Here is a 17643-nt window from a genome sequence, read left to right on the forward strand (position 1 = left end):
ATGTTGCATCCCGAAAATTCTTTGAAGTTAGTACAATGCAGTTGCAAAGTTTTTGATTTCCGCTAATTATTATTTGAGGTTAAGATATCCACTTTATGATTTCCGTAGTTATTCATTAAAGTTAATTCAAGACGTCCTTTAGTTAATTAGTCTTTGAGATTAGTTCATTGCATTTGCATCCGGTTCCAATAATTTCTTTTGAGGTTAGTTCAATATATTTGCAAAAAAAAAAATTGTTTTTTTCTAGGTTAAAACAATTTCTATACACTTGCATACATGATATTTTATAAACTCATTTTCAGTTACTTGTAATTACTCATATGAGAAGGCTAAAAAGTGGATATTTATGCCTTGAGGTCAAGATGCAATTACATCCGACTTCCGATTTCTAGTTAACCATTTTTTATGTTATTTCAATGCATTTGCATCCAATTTTGATTTCCGATAGTTAATCTCGATTTTAGTTTAATCAAAGTTGCATTCGGTTTTTAGTTTTCCGTTAATTATTCTTTGAGGTTAGTTCAATGCGGTTTTTATGTTAATTGTTCTTTGAGGTTAATTCAATGCATTTACATCAAGTTTCCTTTCGGTTAATTATTTTTTGAGGTTAGTTTTACATCAAATTTATAATTTTCCGTTAATTATTCATTTATGTTAGTTGGAGATCCATTTTTAATGTTTCCCAAAGTATTTGAGATTAGTTCATTGCATTTGGATCCAGCCAAAACTCTTTTAAAGTTCAATACATCCGCATCTAATTATTTATTTGAGGTTTTCGAGTGTTAACTATTTTTAAAAATTTGTTTAAAATAATTATTTTATGAGGTTTTCAATGCAATTGCATTCGATTTTATGTTAATTATTTTTTGAGTTAAGTTCAATGCATTATTCGGTTTCCCCATTATTATTTGAGATTTGTTTGATGTATTTGCATACCATTTCAATTTTCTCATAAATATTTTTCAAGGAATTCAATTTCTAATTATCCGTAAAGTTACTCTAATGCAATTTGCATAAAGTTTATGATTTCCCATTAATTACTCCTAATAATCCAAAAATCCAATGTGGTGTGTAATAAAACTTCCATAAATTTAATTTACTATGTGGGATCATCGAAGATTATCTAGTTTCAAAATTATTCTTTAAATTATGCATGACTCACTAGGTGGAATCTTCAAAGATCGCCGGGTTTGTTATATTAATTATTCTAAAAATATTTGCAAATATGCATAATTATTATATATTAATATTATATTGCAACCAAATTTCTTATAACATGAAAACCTTTTTTATAAGAATTAAAATACACTCAAACTAAAAAATATTTCCATTTTAAAACTATTAGAAAATATTATCTTTCATCCTAACTCTCATATTAGAGTCATTTCTTTAAAGGTCTCTCTTTAGTATATAGATAGTAGACAAGGTACTCCCGTGCTTTTCACGGTTTCTTGTTCAACATGACAAAGAAATAGAAAAACAAACCCAAAATTCAACATTTTCGATCAAATGATGTTGCTGGGCGATTGAGATTTCAGAGTAGTTTTAGGTTGAAAAATTAAAGGAATATATATATATATATATATATATATATATATATATATATATATATATATATATATATATATATATATAGCCATATAGGGGTAGGTTCTATTTACATACAACACTTTTTATACAACGTTTTATACAATACTCCTATCGTACCCTCCAAAATGATTTAAGGGCTAATATTGTGTGGATAAAATGTTCTCACCGTGGATATGACAGGTCCTTTGACCATTTCTAAATTTGTCAAAAAAAAAAATTACAAAATTGATATTTATAGACAGTTGATAAAAATTCATAGGTTGAGAGTAATTTTTTTCACAGTTAAAAGTTTTCAAATGAGTTAAATTTTTGTAGATATAATCCCCATGGTATATAGATCATATTTACAAAGAATCAAAGCTTAATCTATATTTTCAAGTGATATTGTATAAAATATCTAATTTCGATTGATTGTAGTATGGGAGTATTAGGTAGGTAAATATTTGTCAGGTTATTTGATAATTTCAAACTCATACAGAAATAATGGCTAAATGATAAATAATAATAATAAATAAAAAAATTTTAAATTTGCCTACTCAAAGAGAGTTGAGAGGTTTCCTAAAAATCGCCGACTTTAGGATTATATTGTTTAGAAGAGAGCGAGTTTGGATCACCGTCTGAGACTCACACGTAAACGTGTTGGATTAAAGCAAGCCCACCAAATTGGACCGGGCCCGTGACGCAAGCACAGACGTAAATGGATGACCGCCAAATGGGCTTCAACGGCCCACGTGGACTCTCTATAATAATCTTCTATCTATATAAAGAGGAAGGCCCTAGTAATAGGGTTTTCATTTCCAGCCGAACAAAAACAACCTCTTTCTGCTGCAATGGGGAGAAGTAAGATAACCCCTCTTTTCCCATTCGATTTCTTCTTGTTTCTTTTGATAATTACATTGTTTCTTATTGATTAGTTATTAAAAAATGTTTCTTTACTAATTATGCAGGACCTGCAAGATGTTATAGGCAGATTAAAAACAAGCCCTACCCTAAGTCACGCTATTGCCGTGGTGTTCCTGACCCAAAGATCAGGATTTATGATGTTGGGATGAAGAAGAAAGGTGTTGATGAGTTTCCATTCTGTGTCCATCTCGTCAGTTGGGAGAAGGAGAATGTCTCCAGTGAGGCTCTTGAGGCTGCACGTATTGCTTGCAACAAGTATATGACCAAGTTTGCTGGCAAAGATGCTTTCCATTTGAGAGTCAGAGTACATCCTTTCCATGTTCTCAGGATTAACAAGATGCTTTCTTGTGCCGGGGCTGATAGGCTACAGACTGGTATGAGAGGTGCCTTTGGAAAGCCACTAGGAACTTGTGCTAGGGTCAGCATCGGTCAGGTGCTCCTTTCAGTACGATGCAAGGACGCTAACGGCATTCATGCACAGGAAGCCCTCCGCCGTGCCAAGTTTAAGTTCCCTGGACGCCAGAAGATTATTGTCAGCAGGAAGTGGTATGTATATTTTTATGTTTATCACTGAAAACCATAACAAGTTAACTAACTGGGTCTAGTAACTCAATGAACCCCTTACATTTAGCTTTAGCTGCTTGTTTTAAATCAAATTGCTTATTTGCTATTCAATTATTTTCGGTGATGATAACTTGTGTAGGTAAACTGCCTACACCTTTGCATCCACAAGTTTACAATAACAAATGTTACTAGGGTATGCCCGTACGGCACTGATGAACTTGATGCGCTATCTCCTCTACCAGTCCAATTGGTTATTATCCATAAGCCCAATAGCATCAATTGGGCCAGCCCTATATGCAGTACCATGTTAAATTTGGAGACCCAACAGTTTTTAGGCTAGCCCAGCCACAATTGTTGATTTTTGAGTGATTTTTAGATAGATCACATGGATACTGATTTGGTTTAACAAAATTTCACAAACCCCTAAATCATTTGGATTCACCATGTCTTGTGAGGAAGATTTGTAGCCGCCGGATTCGGTCCCCACACCGTTCTGTTTTGTTATATAGATTTTTCTTTACGATCATGCAATCCTTTTGAATACACATGGAACATATTACTGATCACAGAAGCCATTTAATTGAAACCTAATGCATGACACGTTAAACATTGAGAAATGCCTGATGCCCATCTGATGTGTCTTGTGAGATCCTTTGTAGCTTCATGTTATTAAAACTTTGTCAATTGTATTTGTAGGTTCCTTAAATAGCAATATTTTAAATTATTAGAATTGAATAGAGTTGGAAAACCATCACTGATACTTGTTTGTTTGTCATGCTTAGGGGGTTCACCAAATTCAGCCGCACTGATTATGTGGAATGGAAAGCACAGAACAGGATCATGGCTGATGGTGTTAATGCCAAGGTTTGTTTCTTTTCTCGAACTTGTTATTATTTCCTTTTCTTTTTGTATTATCTCTCCTTTTTGTGCTTTATCTCAAATTCTGGGCTGGCTACAGTACTTAGTCCTAAAATGCTCTATAATTTTATTTTTCTCTTTATGTTAAAAGAAATATGAAAAGCTGGGATTAATGAAATAACTTACATCTATGTTTCTCACTTGCAGTTGTTGGGATGCCATGGACCATTGGCCAATCGTCAACCTGGGAGAGCGTTTCTGGATGCAGTCGTCTAGAGGAGATCATGTGTTGACAAAGTTGGATGAAGCATACCTTGGTCTTGTTTTTTGAATTCATGAGAACTGCAGCAGTGATGTTCATTGTTGTTTATGTTGTTTGGTTCTGTTTATTTACTATCTGGACATCATATTTTCGTATGGAGAACTTATTATGTTTTTCCTTGATATGCAATATTAAAAGACATCATTATTCTATGGTTTTGATCTCTCTGGTTCATTTATATAAATTTGTTCTGTGTCAAATGGATATAAATTTGTTGGGTGGAGTTTCTCATCTTTTTAGTGAGAGCACTCTTTAAAGATTCTCACTTCCTCCATGGCAACTCTTGGTATTGAGGACTCTTGTTGAAATTTTGATTTCAAACACGCGTAGTCTTTCACTCTTTCGGAATTCTGTGTCTTTACGAGGCAATGCTTATCAAAGCTCTGTCCAGGGTTCGTATATTAGGGAAAACGTTTATAGCAAGCAGCGTTTTGATATGATCAACATTCGATCAGCATTTTGGAATTGGTGAATTGTTAAATGCACACAACAACCTATATCGATTTCCAGTGTCATTGTAGATGTACAAAGACTACAAACTGATATGAAACAAAAGAACTAACTCAACATAATTATTTTCACATTTTTTATTTTTATACTCGATCAAAACTCTACATCCTGTATTGCTGGATCAAATGAAACCACTTTTAATCTGATTCGAACCTCATTTACTGACGCACAAATTTATCCTTCTTAGATCTCCGACCCCCTTTCATCTATAACCCCTCTCTACCTTCTTTCTCACATTTTGCTCTATGACTATTAAAGTTAACGTTAACCTTCAGAACTACCAAAAGAAACAATCTTTAGTGATGCAACTCGTTTCGTGTTGGTCATGAGATATGGAGTTCACTTACACCAAACCACGGAACTAATCATAGACTGCTACTCTTCCAACTATTTCCTTTGTGAATCAGTGAATCACTAACCAAAAGTTTTTTATCACAGAAAAATTAATTGTGAATGTACACCAAGAAGATGAATTGCAGACTTGCAGTAGACTGTAACAATCAACTGTGTTGTCTTCATAAGTGCAGACGCACCGAGGCTATATGTTTATACCGAACCTGGTCAACTTTTCCAAGGCGCATGCTGTCAGAAGTCGGTCATTATCATCAATCTGTCTGAATCATCCATAAGCAAGCACACCATTGCTTCTCGCTCTCAGAAAGAAAAAGACAAAATTCCAACTCATCACAATGATGACATGCCAAAATAATAAGTGGTTAAAGCTATGCAAAAAGTCTGTTGTGGTTCTATGCTTGTTGATCTCTGTCTTGCCAATCATGTAAAAGACAACTGTTAGGAAAGACATATCCAAGACAAGTCACCGAAAGAAGAGTTAATATGGCATAAATATGGTATATATTTCCTGATACATTCGGATATTACATTTAGTTATATTTGTTGTTTTGTTTCCCCCTTTCGCATGTTAATTTATTTCGACGTTCTCATTCTTGTACAAAACAATACATTAATAGCAACTTTAATAAGAAAAGAATAATATAAATCAACTACTCTTTAGAATGGTGATGACCATGAAGTATCCTTAGAGTCAATGAATCTTCAGCAGATGTCTTGTAGGAACTTCTACAAAAATACAGACGATAACATCTGTTACACGGATTACAAATTTATGTAAACATGTTCTAGAACTCACCACCTGAAGCCCACAATGCCAAATGTCTAATTTCAGCTGATTTAGTTCACGCTTTTAAAAGGACGGGAATGGGAAATGCAGACACGAGTGTTGTGTTCGACACTGACACTGAATAGAGAGATACAGCTTATCTTGAAAAATTAAAATAAAAGTTACATTTAGGACAAGGCAATGGTAATAATATAATTTTATTGATATTGTGGTCCTTCTAGGGGACAAAACTTCGGAAATTTAAAATGCCAAAGTAGGAATAACACTTGTGTAAGAAACAAAACACTATATGACGGATATATTTGGTTATGTGTATAAAATATTACCAACTATAGAATTTCTCACTCAATTACAGAGAACCAAACAAATGTAACTAAACAAAATGCCTACTACGTTACACTTCATCAGTGTACAAGCTTACAAAGACCAAAGTGTATAGCTCATAGAAGACAGACCTAAAACAACAACAACAATAATAATAATAATAAAGAAAGAAAGAAAGAAAGAAGAGAGCTTATATGTTTATAATCAAAGAAGAGTTTAGACCCAATTTGACAATGTCCCAGAAGTATCCCAGAGTGTCCAGGGACAGCTAATAAATAATTAGGACAAGTATTAGGGCGTTTGTCAGTGTTTGAGGAGTGTCAGATACGCGCACGACGTCCTTTTGGACTGTCCTTACTTCATAGGGATGTGGAAGTCGGGGTATTTATGATCATTTGAAGATTTATCTCATTATCCTGACGACCCTACCACACAAACATAGATCATGTCTCTTGACATTCCATTGTTGCCTCTTACTCGGCTAAAACATTTCCTATATATAACCATTTCTGAGGGAACAACATATTACCAGTGATTAAGACGTCAAAGATGCAGGAAGACCAGATCTAAGAAACAGCATCAGTACAGAAATTGCGCCAATTCCCATTACGTGATCTGCCAAAACGGAAAAAATTTAGTTTAACTGGGAAATTGCTAGAATACAACCAAAAGCAGCTCAAAACAGGTTCATTCCAGGGGCGGTGAAGAAAGAAATACACACATTGACCATGACAAAACACGGTTTCAAGAGAATGAGAGATAAATGTTAAGAAAGTTGTGATATTATATGATAAACGTATCTGACAGTAAACATGATGTTCTCCAACAGTTTATGGTATTTGTCGTTGAAAATTTGTCAGTTGAAATAGTTAATTTTCCCTGTCCTGGTCAAATTTAAATACAAATTAATCTCAAAATGAATGCATCTTTTACAAAACAAGTTATGAAAATCTTGTTAATGACATGGTGAAATAAGTAAATTCATCACTTGGCACTTGCCTGTATTGCCCATCTGTCGTGTATTGAATGACCTGTTAGGGCCACTTTAGGAGTAGAGCTGAATGGTGAATACGTACGGAATACAAGTTTGTCTTTCATGCCACAAGTGTCAATTGGCTATGCTGTTTGAAACATACAGCAGAGGAATCCCGAACCGTGTCGCGTGGACACTCGATACTGTAGTAGCCACTTCAAATTTATAGCACAACCATACCAAATTCGGCAACATGCAGATTGGTTTCTGTCAAGACTTTTCCCCAGGATGCCAATAGATTTCCATGTGACATATGCTGTCTGCAAGTCCTAGTGCTTCATCCCATTTGTTAGTTTTAATGAGAGCTCCAATAAGGTCAAAGAAGACACTTAGCTCTGGAACATAACCCTGTTTCACCATGTCTCCATATAATTCAAAAGCCTTTTCAACCTCACATGCTAGTGATAGACTCTTAATCATAGAGTAATACATATCTCTGCTGATGGCTGAACCACCTAAACATGTCAAGATCTCTTTATGCAACTCCAAGGCCACATTTAGATTTCCAGCCTTGCAAAAGCTATCAATCAGAATTCTGTACGCGGGAACTATTGGTGAAGCACCACCCTCTGATATCTCATCTAATAGACCAAGTGAGTTTATGAAGTCTTTGCTGAAACCATCAATCACCTTACAATAGCCTGCCACGTATCTGGGCCAATAAGTCTGTTTCATCTCTTCAAGAAGCTTGTGAGCTTCATTCAAAAGGCCTGCAGCACAACACTGGTCTATCAACACTCGATATGTGACAAAATTCGGAGTGCAACCTTTTGCACCCATCTGTTCCAAAAGCATCAGGGACATCTTAACATTACCCACTTTACCGAAACCATCTATCATTGCCGTATATGTCACAACATTTGGATGACAACCCTTTTCTTCCATCATCACCAGAAGTTTGTAGGCTTCGTCAGTCTTCCCTACTTTACAGAGTCCATCAACCATCTCAGTGTAGGTGACAACATTTGGAGGACAAGAATTTTCAAGCATCTTTGATAAGACCTTCAATGCAAGATCTAGTCGTTTATCCTTGAACAATCTATCGATCAAAGAGCTGTACGTAAACACATTGGGACTATAACCACGTTCTGACATCTTGGCGAAAACCTCTTGTGCCTCATCTAACTTTCCAACCTTGCAAAAGCCATCAATGAGAGCATCATATACAACATGATTCGGTTCACACCCTATGATCGACATTGAATCCAATAAGTCACGAGCTTCTGCTACTTTGTGAGCTTTGCACAAGCCATCCACTAAAGCACCATAAGTGAAAATATTGGGTTCCATTGGATCGCATCCATTACCTCTAAAGTACATGTCAACATCTGTGATACCTCCATCTCCACGCATTTTTGAATAAATTTGACAAGCCTTGTCAATATTCCCAGCTTTGCAGTGACCATCAATCAAAGCCGTATACGTGACAATGTTTGGAGTACAACCAGCTGACACCATCTTTTCAAAAAGTTCATTTGCATCATACACCCTCCTCACTTTGAGATGAGCGTGTATAAGTGCGGTAAAAGTCACCACATTAGGTGCGCAACCATCTCTTTTCATTTCATCAAAGAAACTGCAAGCTTGTTGAATAAGACCAACTTTACAGAAACTGTCAATCAATATTGTGTAAGTATATACATCAGGAGTAACACTCTTCGTTTTCATTTCTTGGAACAAAAGGAAGGCACTCTCCATTTTACTGGCTTGGCAAAGATACCCAATGACATTAGAATAAGTACGAGTATCCGGTATGAAGCCTTTACTTATCATTTCACGAATAACTGTGAACGCTTTATCATATTTTCGCCCCTCACAAAGGCAACGGACAAAGTTGCCAATGTTTACCTTATTCAATGCAAGACCAGCATCAAACATTTCACCATAAGCCTTTTCAGCTATTTCCAATATGTCTGAGCTCAGTAACTTCTCATTTCCACATATACTACCGACCAAGATATTGTAAATTACATAGCCCGGCTTGCACCCGCAACTTGTCATCTTCTTGAGCAATTTATAGCCATATGCATAGTCACCAGTGCTGCAATAAGCGTGAAGAAGAGATTTGAATAGAAAAGGGGTTGGATAACACCCCTCAGCTATCATCATACTAAGAATCCTCTTACACCTACCCAACTGCCCTTTTCTCAAACACCCAGCAAGTAATGTTCTGTACGTGACAACATTAGGAATACAAGAGTTGGATCTCATCCTATGCAGAAACTCCATAGCTTCTTCAAAAAGTGAAGCTTCACACAACCCACTTATCATTTTTGTGAAGATAACTGTATCGGGGACGAATTCTTCTTCCTCGACAATTTTGAGAGCTTCTGTCCACCTCCCCGCTTTGCAGAGAGACTGCGCGAAGCAACCGAGGGTGTGACCATCCATACTAAAACCTGAAGTTGACATCTCTCTATGAATCAGATAAGCGGAATCCAAACGGTCAGCCTTGAGAAAAACAAGAACTAAAGCATTGTAAGTGGACCTTGACGGTTTGTATCCAAAATCCTTGAGCCTCCCAAGCTCCTCCAGTGCTGCATTCCACAACCCGTTTCGGCAACACTTTTGGATCAAAACATTTAGTAACTTGGCCAGAACTTGTGTATCATCATTCCGAATTTCCTGAAGGAAACTATCAGGCAGTCTAGTGTTATCACCATTAGACTCCAATATCTCTAACAATGCTTCATAAGTGCGCTCGGTGTGAGTGTAGCCGATTTGGGCAGCAGCCCAAATGAAAAATGTGACAGCCATTCTGGAATTTCCGACTAGCTTTAACACCTCGATAACTAAAGACTGATTGAGACTCCCTCTAAAGTGCCTAAGAAACTTGTCAGTTTCATGGGTGAAACGAGCGTCGTTGTGAGAAGTAGTATTAGATGTGATTATTGCATTGGAAATGAGAATAGCTTGTTTGGAATTGGGAGGAGTTTTGTTACCTTTGAGCAGAAAGGCAAAGTCTTGTGCAGAAACAGGAGGAGGCTCCTGGGCTTCAAAACAGGGGCCGGAAAGATCGTCGGTGCTGGTGCTGCTGCTTTTAAGTCGGGAATATTTAAATGAATAGTTGAAAGTAGTTTTGAAGAAGATGGGAAAAATAGAGTGGGAAAGAAGCATGTTAAACCCTCGTCTGCTCCTCATAGTAAACTGGGGTGTTCAATTCTGTGGGGTTTAAATTTTGCCATTCCTGCCCAGAGCTTAAACCCCCTAACGACTGCTTTCAGAGTTTCAGGCACACATACTTGGTTTGGTTGGGCTTTTTATTTTTCATTCGGGCCTTTGAAGAAGTTGTTGTCCAATGTCCATGTACTTACGACCAGTGATAAAAGGGCCGGGCCTCAAACCACAAAAGCCCTTATGATTGGGGGCCGGGTCAGCCCGTTCCTATTTTGTATCGAGGGCCGGATCGAGTAGGGTCAAGTATTAAAACTCAAACCCTTAACCCGCCCCTTTGAGGGCCGGGTCGGGCCCAATTTAATTATATATATTTTTTTGTGATTTTTTTATTTATTTTTATCATACTTTGATTATATATATATATCAATTTTAACTAAATATACAAAACTAATTGTTATGTCTTTAGGAAAAATAAAATAAAATAAAATAAAGATGGTGGAAAATATGATATTCTTAAAACAACTATATTTTTCATACTTAACTATGTTGTTACATGTTAGGTTGGATTTGTTTTTGTGTATGACTCATATACATATTATTAAATCAATTACAAAAAATGCATATGTTATGTTATGTTATAATTTATCCTTTATTGAAAACTAATTTAGTGATTTTTTTTTTATACAATTTATAGATAATAATTAGAGTATAATACATAAATATAATATAAAATAACAATAAAACGTATTAGGCCCAAGTGAGAGCTGGTGAGGACTTAATGAGAGCCGGACTCATACTTCATAACCTAAGCCCTAGCCCGTCCTTTATAACCCTGAGGGCCGCGTGGGCCAACTTTTAAATTAGAAGAAAGGTAATATTATATTTGTTTGAATCTATTATAGAAATAATTTATGATATTACAAATAGTTTAACAACTTCCAATGACTTTAACCAAAAACTATTATGTTTTTTCTTTATATCTATTACTTCTTCATTTAAAATGATAATATAATTATTTGTCTATGTATTTCAATGTTAAATGTAATTTTAGTGAGGTTTGAGTCTGAGGAAGAACAAATTCAACTCTCCGATGTCTTTCAGCCATTCGTTAGATTGTGGATGTCGATTTTAAATTTTGGACTTATACTGGGATTATTACTTATTGATTGGTTGAACTTTGAGTTTGTAGATTATTTTGCAATATAATATAAATGAGTTTTAAAACCGTAGTAAAAAAAAAAAAATATATAGGCAAAAGCGGAACCCTAAAGCCGCTTAAAGAGTGTCCCCCACGTCGGGGCTTGAGATTTAGACTTAATGACCCGCCCCAAACCGACTTTAGGGCCGGGTAATATCTGAAGGGCTTTAAATGTTTAGGGCCGGGCTAGCCCGACCCGGCCCATTGCCCACATTTAGGCCCAAGTGAGAGCTCGTGAGGACTTAATGAGAGCCGGGCTCATACTTCATAACCTAAGCCCTAGCCCGTCCTTTATAACCCTGAGGGCCGCGTGGGCCAACTTTTGAGGCTTGAACATACAATTTTGAGGGGCGGGTCGGGGCCTGTCGACCAGTGAAGAAAAATATGAATCGAGGGTCGTTTCTTGACGAAATAAAGTCAAAATCCAGACCGGGGATAGCAAAACAAGGTGCGCGCGGTGTTTTTCCTTCTACTCTCTAAATAATAATAAAAAAAAAAAAAAAGAGAAGAAAAAATACAATCGATCGACGACTCCGGTAATTCCTTTTTTCTAACTCATAATATTTAGCTGATGAATAAAGATTTGTGTTTTATCTTTTACTGATGGATTGGATTTTAACGTTACTTTGCAGAAACATAATTCAACTACTGTTTATCCAAAATCATGTTGAAATTTAAGAGATGAAAAAAATGGGTTTGCATTTTCAACAAATCCTCATCTTTTTCTTCATCCTGCTAAACATAGCAGACGCCCAACTACAACTTAAGGAAAATATAAGGACTGCCCCACGCAAAGATCTAGCAAATAACTTCATAGACGGCACTGGTCTTGAGAATGCCTTTAACACTTCTCAAGACGTCTTCACTAGGTTGCACCATGACAGTAATACTGGGATTACTAGAGTCTCAGCGTCTACAGTTGCATGGTTTACTTTGGCAATGGCAGCTGCAACTGGCTTAGGAGCTCTCCCGTTCTTCTTTGTAGAGCTTGATCCGCAATGGGCCGGAATTTGCAATGGAATGGCTGCTGGGGTAATGCTGGCTGCTAGCTTTGACCTTGTGCAGGAGGGTCAGGATCATGGTAGTGGCAACTGGGTTGTCATTGGGATTCTAGCTGGTGGTGCTTTCATTTGGCTTTGTAAGAAGGTAATCATCTCTTATTATTCTTTCTTTTACCTAACAATATATATATATATATATATATATATATATATATATAATATATATAATCATTAAATATTAAACCTTGAGTTGTGATATTAGTTACGTTTCCACACCCAATATATTGGTCGCCACAGTTTCTAACCATTTGTGTGTCATTATAGACATTAGACAATCTTCTTCAAGGTAAAAATCCATTAGAAGGATTTCTTTCCTCAGGTGGCGCTCAATCACGCATAATCTTGATGGTGTGTTCTTCAAACATACAATTACGATTGAGGAACTTATTTCGCCATTCTTTTGAATATGTTTGAGAATAGACGTGATCCTACACTCCTTAATTCATAATTTTGTCTTCATGTGTTTTTTCCGACCGATAAGAAACCACTCACTGTTACTGGCTTTTTACAGTTCCTTGAACAATATGGGGAAGTGAGCATGTTGGACATAAAGGGTGCTGATGCAAATAAAGTCATCCTTGTTATTGGAATAATGACCCTCCATTCTTTTGGTGAGGGATCTGGTGTTGGAGTCTCCTTTGCTGGCTCCAAAGGTTTTTCTCAAGGTCTCTTAGTGACTCTGGCCATAGCTGTCCATAACATCCCAGAAGGGCTAGCAGTGAGTATGGTTCTTTCATCAAGAGGAGTTTCCCCACAAAACGCGATGCTGTGGAGTGTGATTACATCCTTACCGCAGGTAAACACTTTTATTACATAGAATGTGCTTAATTTTTTAGCTTTACAAGAACCTTGAGTTTAACTGTGTTGATATGGTGGCTTGATTGGATAACATCGTGGGGAGCACTTTGAAAACTAACTGTGATATCACAAGTTTAACCCGTTCAGCTGCTACTTCATGAGTTTCTATTATTAAGGCAGTCCTGTGTTATCCACCTGATTGGGTTACTTTAGTAATTACAGCCGAGTCCCCTAGTTCCCAGATCTAATCTAATTGTACTAATGTGTGCATATGACAATTGAAAGTTACAAAGATTTACTTCATAGGATGATTTTATTTTTAACAACAACTGAACAAGTAGCCGTCATTAATACAGTCTGTTTTTTAATGTAATTATCATTTAAACTGGTTTCTCTCCTTAAATTGACAAGTGTCAGTCGTCACTTTCCGTACCGACTCAGTTATTAATCTCCTTTTGGATTAATGTATAAATGATGTAATTGAGTATAAATTTCACACCCCTTGCTGTATAGGATGTTTGAATCCCTTTTCTGAATATAATAGTTTTCTTTTTATTGATGAGGGGAAAAGATAATAGTCGTGTTTTGCTTAAGTAAACTTATCATCTTCGTTAGGTTTGGATGATCATCTTTGTCAGAAAAACATGCTGACACATTGTTGTGTCTACACTTGCACATTGAATTTACAAAAGGGAGAGTATCTGTCTGTAGCTATTTGTAACATTGCCATTACCAATAACTGTTGAGCTCTATTTTATGTGAGTTTGAGAACATCACTGAGCTAGTTATCTTAATTAAATTCTTCATTGCTTGTTAGCTGATTATCTGTTCCATTGATGTAGCCCATTGTAGCGGTTCCGTCGTTCATCTGTGCAGATGCATTCAATAAATTCTTGCCTTTCTGTACGGGCTTTGCTGCTGGGTGTATGATTTGGATGGTCGTAGCAGAGGTCCTTCCTGATGCTTTCAAGGTAAGGTACATAGACAGATATGCATACAGAGTCGGGAATGCAATCAGTTAAAAGGCCCATCTATTTTAACTGTCTAATTCGCTTATTCTGGTGTGGTTTTAGCGAGAAACCGAACTAGTAACTGCTATGTTCCAATTCTATCTTTGTTTCCTAAGTTTGTTACAAAAATAACTGCAACAATCATGGGAAATCTCAGAATCTTCCCTTTTTAAGACAAACAAGCCATGTGGGGAGAATTATATGGCTCCTTCCTTTGATACCCTTATGTTGGTAGTTTTTGCCTCTTATAGGGTATTATGGTAATTGTTGTGAGGAATCATTTACTACACCCCCTTTTTTGCTATCTTCTCCTCACATTTTTGAATTCTCATTAGCACACGTGTTTCCTCCCGCAAATCGCATACTCCCTCTCCACATTAACAGCTCTTCTTCACGGACAAGAAGTATCATCCCATCTTTATATACGAGTATACGACTACTTCATCTGGTTTGTTCTGTCGTTCAAAAGTTCTTGTTATTTGTGCTTTCGGCCACATGAGGAATCCCTAAACTAATCATCTCATTACACCAAAAGGATATGCAGAGAGAGACAAATTTGTGGGTGTTTTTTAGTATAAAAGGATGATTATTTATCTTCTATGTTACATGGACACACCATAATTCAAAAATAGACCATGTCGGATATGTATCCATGTGTCCATGTCGGACACACATGTACACATATTGTATGTGATATGCCTCAATTTTTTATATTTCGCCATATCAGACTCTTCGTATCCGTGTCACATACAAACACAAGTGTGCGTCTCAATGCAAACTTAGTTTGTCTTTTGTGTGTGTATGTTCAACTGTTTTCTCTTACATATTTTGGAAGTTATGGTATAATTTGGTCGTCTATCTTTTTTTTTTACTAGCAAGCTTGTTTTGATGTTGGCGGGGTTCGAGCCCCAGACCTCTAGTATCATCACCCAAAGGTTTTACCAACTTTGCTAGTTGGCCACCCGCAATTTGGTCATCTATCAATGGTGTGTTTGTCAATTCAACATATTTTCCAAAAGAGAATTTCAATTTAGTTTAGGGTAATGCCAAATTATTTTTCAACGACACATTACTTTTTTTCTACTTATTGTGCCGCAAAAACCATATGAACTACAATAAAAGTTCATACTTATTTGTACCGAACTCTAAAACGTTGACTATGAATGAGATTTTTGTAAAAATAACTTTAAGTTAACTAATTTGCAGCACATGTGCATAACAACATATAACCTAATTATACTTTTTCATGCATTGAACCATATAACTTTGCCATGAGTAATTTACTGTTGTTGGAGAATGTAAGGCCAGCAGTCTTTTTGCTGTTTGTAATACACGTAAACAAGATGAGTATGTAAAGAGGCAGATTTATGAACCTACACCTGATGTGTAACCGATTATTAATAGTTGACACCCATGCCCATGCCATATAATACATTTTGATCATGTGTCTTATACAATTTCAGGAAGCTTCTCCTTCTCAAGTTGCATCTGCAGCCACACTTTCTGTAGCTTTTATGGAAGCTCTCAGCACTCTACTTCAGAGTTTTGGGCAAGGCTACAAGTACGTGCTTTTCAGTCTCTTTTTCTTGGATAGCACATTCACGTTAGAGTTACTTAAGAATAAATAAAACATTTCCATTTGAAATCTTTTTTTTCCCACTTGTTGCCAACCCCAACAATTAGGCTAATTAGGTGATTCCCAAACGTAAACGATATGTGTTTTACTCAGCATGTATACTTTTCATCCATTAAATACTTGTATTCAGAATAAGAATTTCCTTTCCCGGATTAACAGGAAAGCGGTTATGTATGGTGAGACCAATGGGTCAAAAAGTGTAGTCTGTGACAATACTCGACCTATTGCCGGTGGAACTGTCTATTAATGGAATTACCAATTATAGGTTGTATGGATTCTCTCTTGGCCATTTATTTAGTTGATTACTGCATCAAAGCACGGCTGAGGAAGCAAACAAGTTTGATGATCCTGTCTACCTTGTCAAATATGTCCATGCTGTTGATACCATCTAGAAATGGTCAATTAGTAACTCATAGGCTTTTAGTGCTAGGTGCTACACATGTCCATCTTTCTGTATAGTGTTACACATGTCCATTTTTCTGTATAGTGTGAGGTGCATACCATCTTCCTTATATTTGATGGTCCTATTTTGCAGTTCAGAGGATGCTTCCGGCTTCTTTGTTTCTCTACTTTTTGGTCTTGGGCCATTTCTTGGCGGTATCATTCTTGTTGCTTTTGCTCTTGCATTACATCTTCAACATGCTCTCCTTACCGGTGTAGCTTCTGGTATTGCCTTTATTCTCGCTGCATGGAGACCCTCACAGCTACTCCTGTCGTCAAAGATGGGTTTCTTTCCCATCTTGTTGCTGCTTGCAATGGGCTCATCATTCTTCCACATTTCAACCTCTGGCATCCTGAAGCTTGCTAGCCGCAAAAAGGCTTCTATAAACGACTTATCAACAACATCTGGTTTCACAGTGAGTGCTCTGACTCTACAGTCATTCTTAGCTTGTGGGGCAGTTTCCCTGCATGCTTTAGCGGAGGGGCTTGCACTTGGTGTGGCTGCACCGAAAGCTTATGGGCTCGGCAGACATATGGTGTTACCTGTTTCCCTTCATGGGCTACCTCGAGGGGCTGCAGTTGCTAGCTGCATATTTGGGGCCACTGGCAGTTGGCGTGGAGCCCTTGCTGCTGCTGCCTTGACTGGTTTTGCTGGTCCAGTCTCCGCAATTGGAGCGATACTTGCAGGAATTGACTACAGCCGACTAGACTACTGGATGGTATTTGCATGTGGGGCATTGCTGCCGAGCTTCTGGAGCATTTTCAGGCGTGCAATCAGATTGGATGTGCAGAGAAGCACTTATGGGATTTTGATTGGCCTTGTATTTGCTAGCATGTGTCTGACATCTACTAGGTTTGTTTGCTTGCATACGCCTTACTGCAACTCAGCTCCGGAGGCTGTAACATAAGGTATTTGATTCAGGACCAACTTCTTGTTGTGGTTTGAATTCACAATTAGAATAGTTGGATAAACATGAATGTATCAGGGAGATTGCATCTGTAACAGCCATGGAAATTGGTTTTTTTGTAGAGAATAGAGGAAGAAAAAGAAATACGGATAAGAGTGCATGATACGGTTGATTTTATGTTGTACATTACATCTAACCTCAGTCCCTAAGATTATGAAGGGTTGATCCA

At 36.9% G+C, this 17643-nt stretch overlaps 3 protein-coding genes across 10 annotated transcripts; 2 read left to right on the forward strand and 1 right to left on the reverse strand.

Annotated features, from left to right (window-relative positions):
• The first annotated feature begins 2296 nt into the window (after positions 1-2296).
• On the forward strand, positions 2297-4389 carry LOC147490371 (large ribosomal subunit protein uL16). The gene is made up of 4 exons (XM_086573059.1): positions 2297-2430; positions 2538-3039; positions 3840-3921; positions 4123-4389. The coding sequence occupies exons 1-4, from the start codon at positions 2421-2423 to the stop codon at positions 4189-4191; spliced, it is 663 nt and encodes a 220-aa protein (XP_086429185.1). The 5' UTR covers positions 2297-2420; the 3' UTR covers positions 4192-4389.
• Positions 2538-10497, reverse strand: LOC147490372 (Tetratricopeptide repeat (TPR)-like superfamily protein). 8 transcript variants are annotated; one of them, XM_086573057.1, is made up of 3 exons: positions 7212-10497; positions 6742-6827; positions 2538-5509 (listed from the first exon to the last, which is right to left on the reverse strand). In XM_086573057.1, exon 1 carries the CDS (start codon positions 10384-10386, stop codon positions 7456-7458), a length of 2931 nt encoding a protein of 976 aa, XP_086429183.1. In that variant the 5' UTR covers positions 10387-10497; the 3' UTR covers positions 2538-5509; positions 6742-6827; positions 7212-7455. The 8 variants fall into 8 exon arrangements, with proteins under 8 accessions (XP_086429183.1, XP_086429182.1, XP_086429181.1 ...); XM_086573056.1 differs by having other exon boundaries at positions 2538-5536; XM_086573055.1 differs by having other exon boundaries at positions 2538-5827.
• A 1387-nt stretch (positions 10498-11884) lies between these two features.
• On the forward strand, positions 11885-17643 carry LOC147490373 (ZIP metal ion transporter family). Its single transcript, XM_086570470.1, has 6 exons — positions 11885-12096; positions 12193-12706; positions 13133-13417; positions 14262-14390; positions 15893-15990; positions 16601-17643. The coding sequence occupies exons 2-6, from the start codon at positions 12242-12244 to the stop codon at positions 17412-17414; spliced, it is 1791 nt and encodes a 596-aa protein (XP_086426596.1). The 5' UTR covers positions 11885-12096; positions 12193-12241; the 3' UTR covers positions 17415-17643.

This window comes from Coptis chinensis, chromosome 7 (assembly GCF_015680905.1).
Source record: "Coptis chinensis isolate HL-2020 chromosome 7, ASM1568090v1, whole genome shotgun sequence".
NCBI classification, from domain to species: Eukaryota; Viridiplantae; Streptophyta; class Magnoliopsida; order Ranunculales; family Ranunculaceae; genus Coptis; species Coptis chinensis.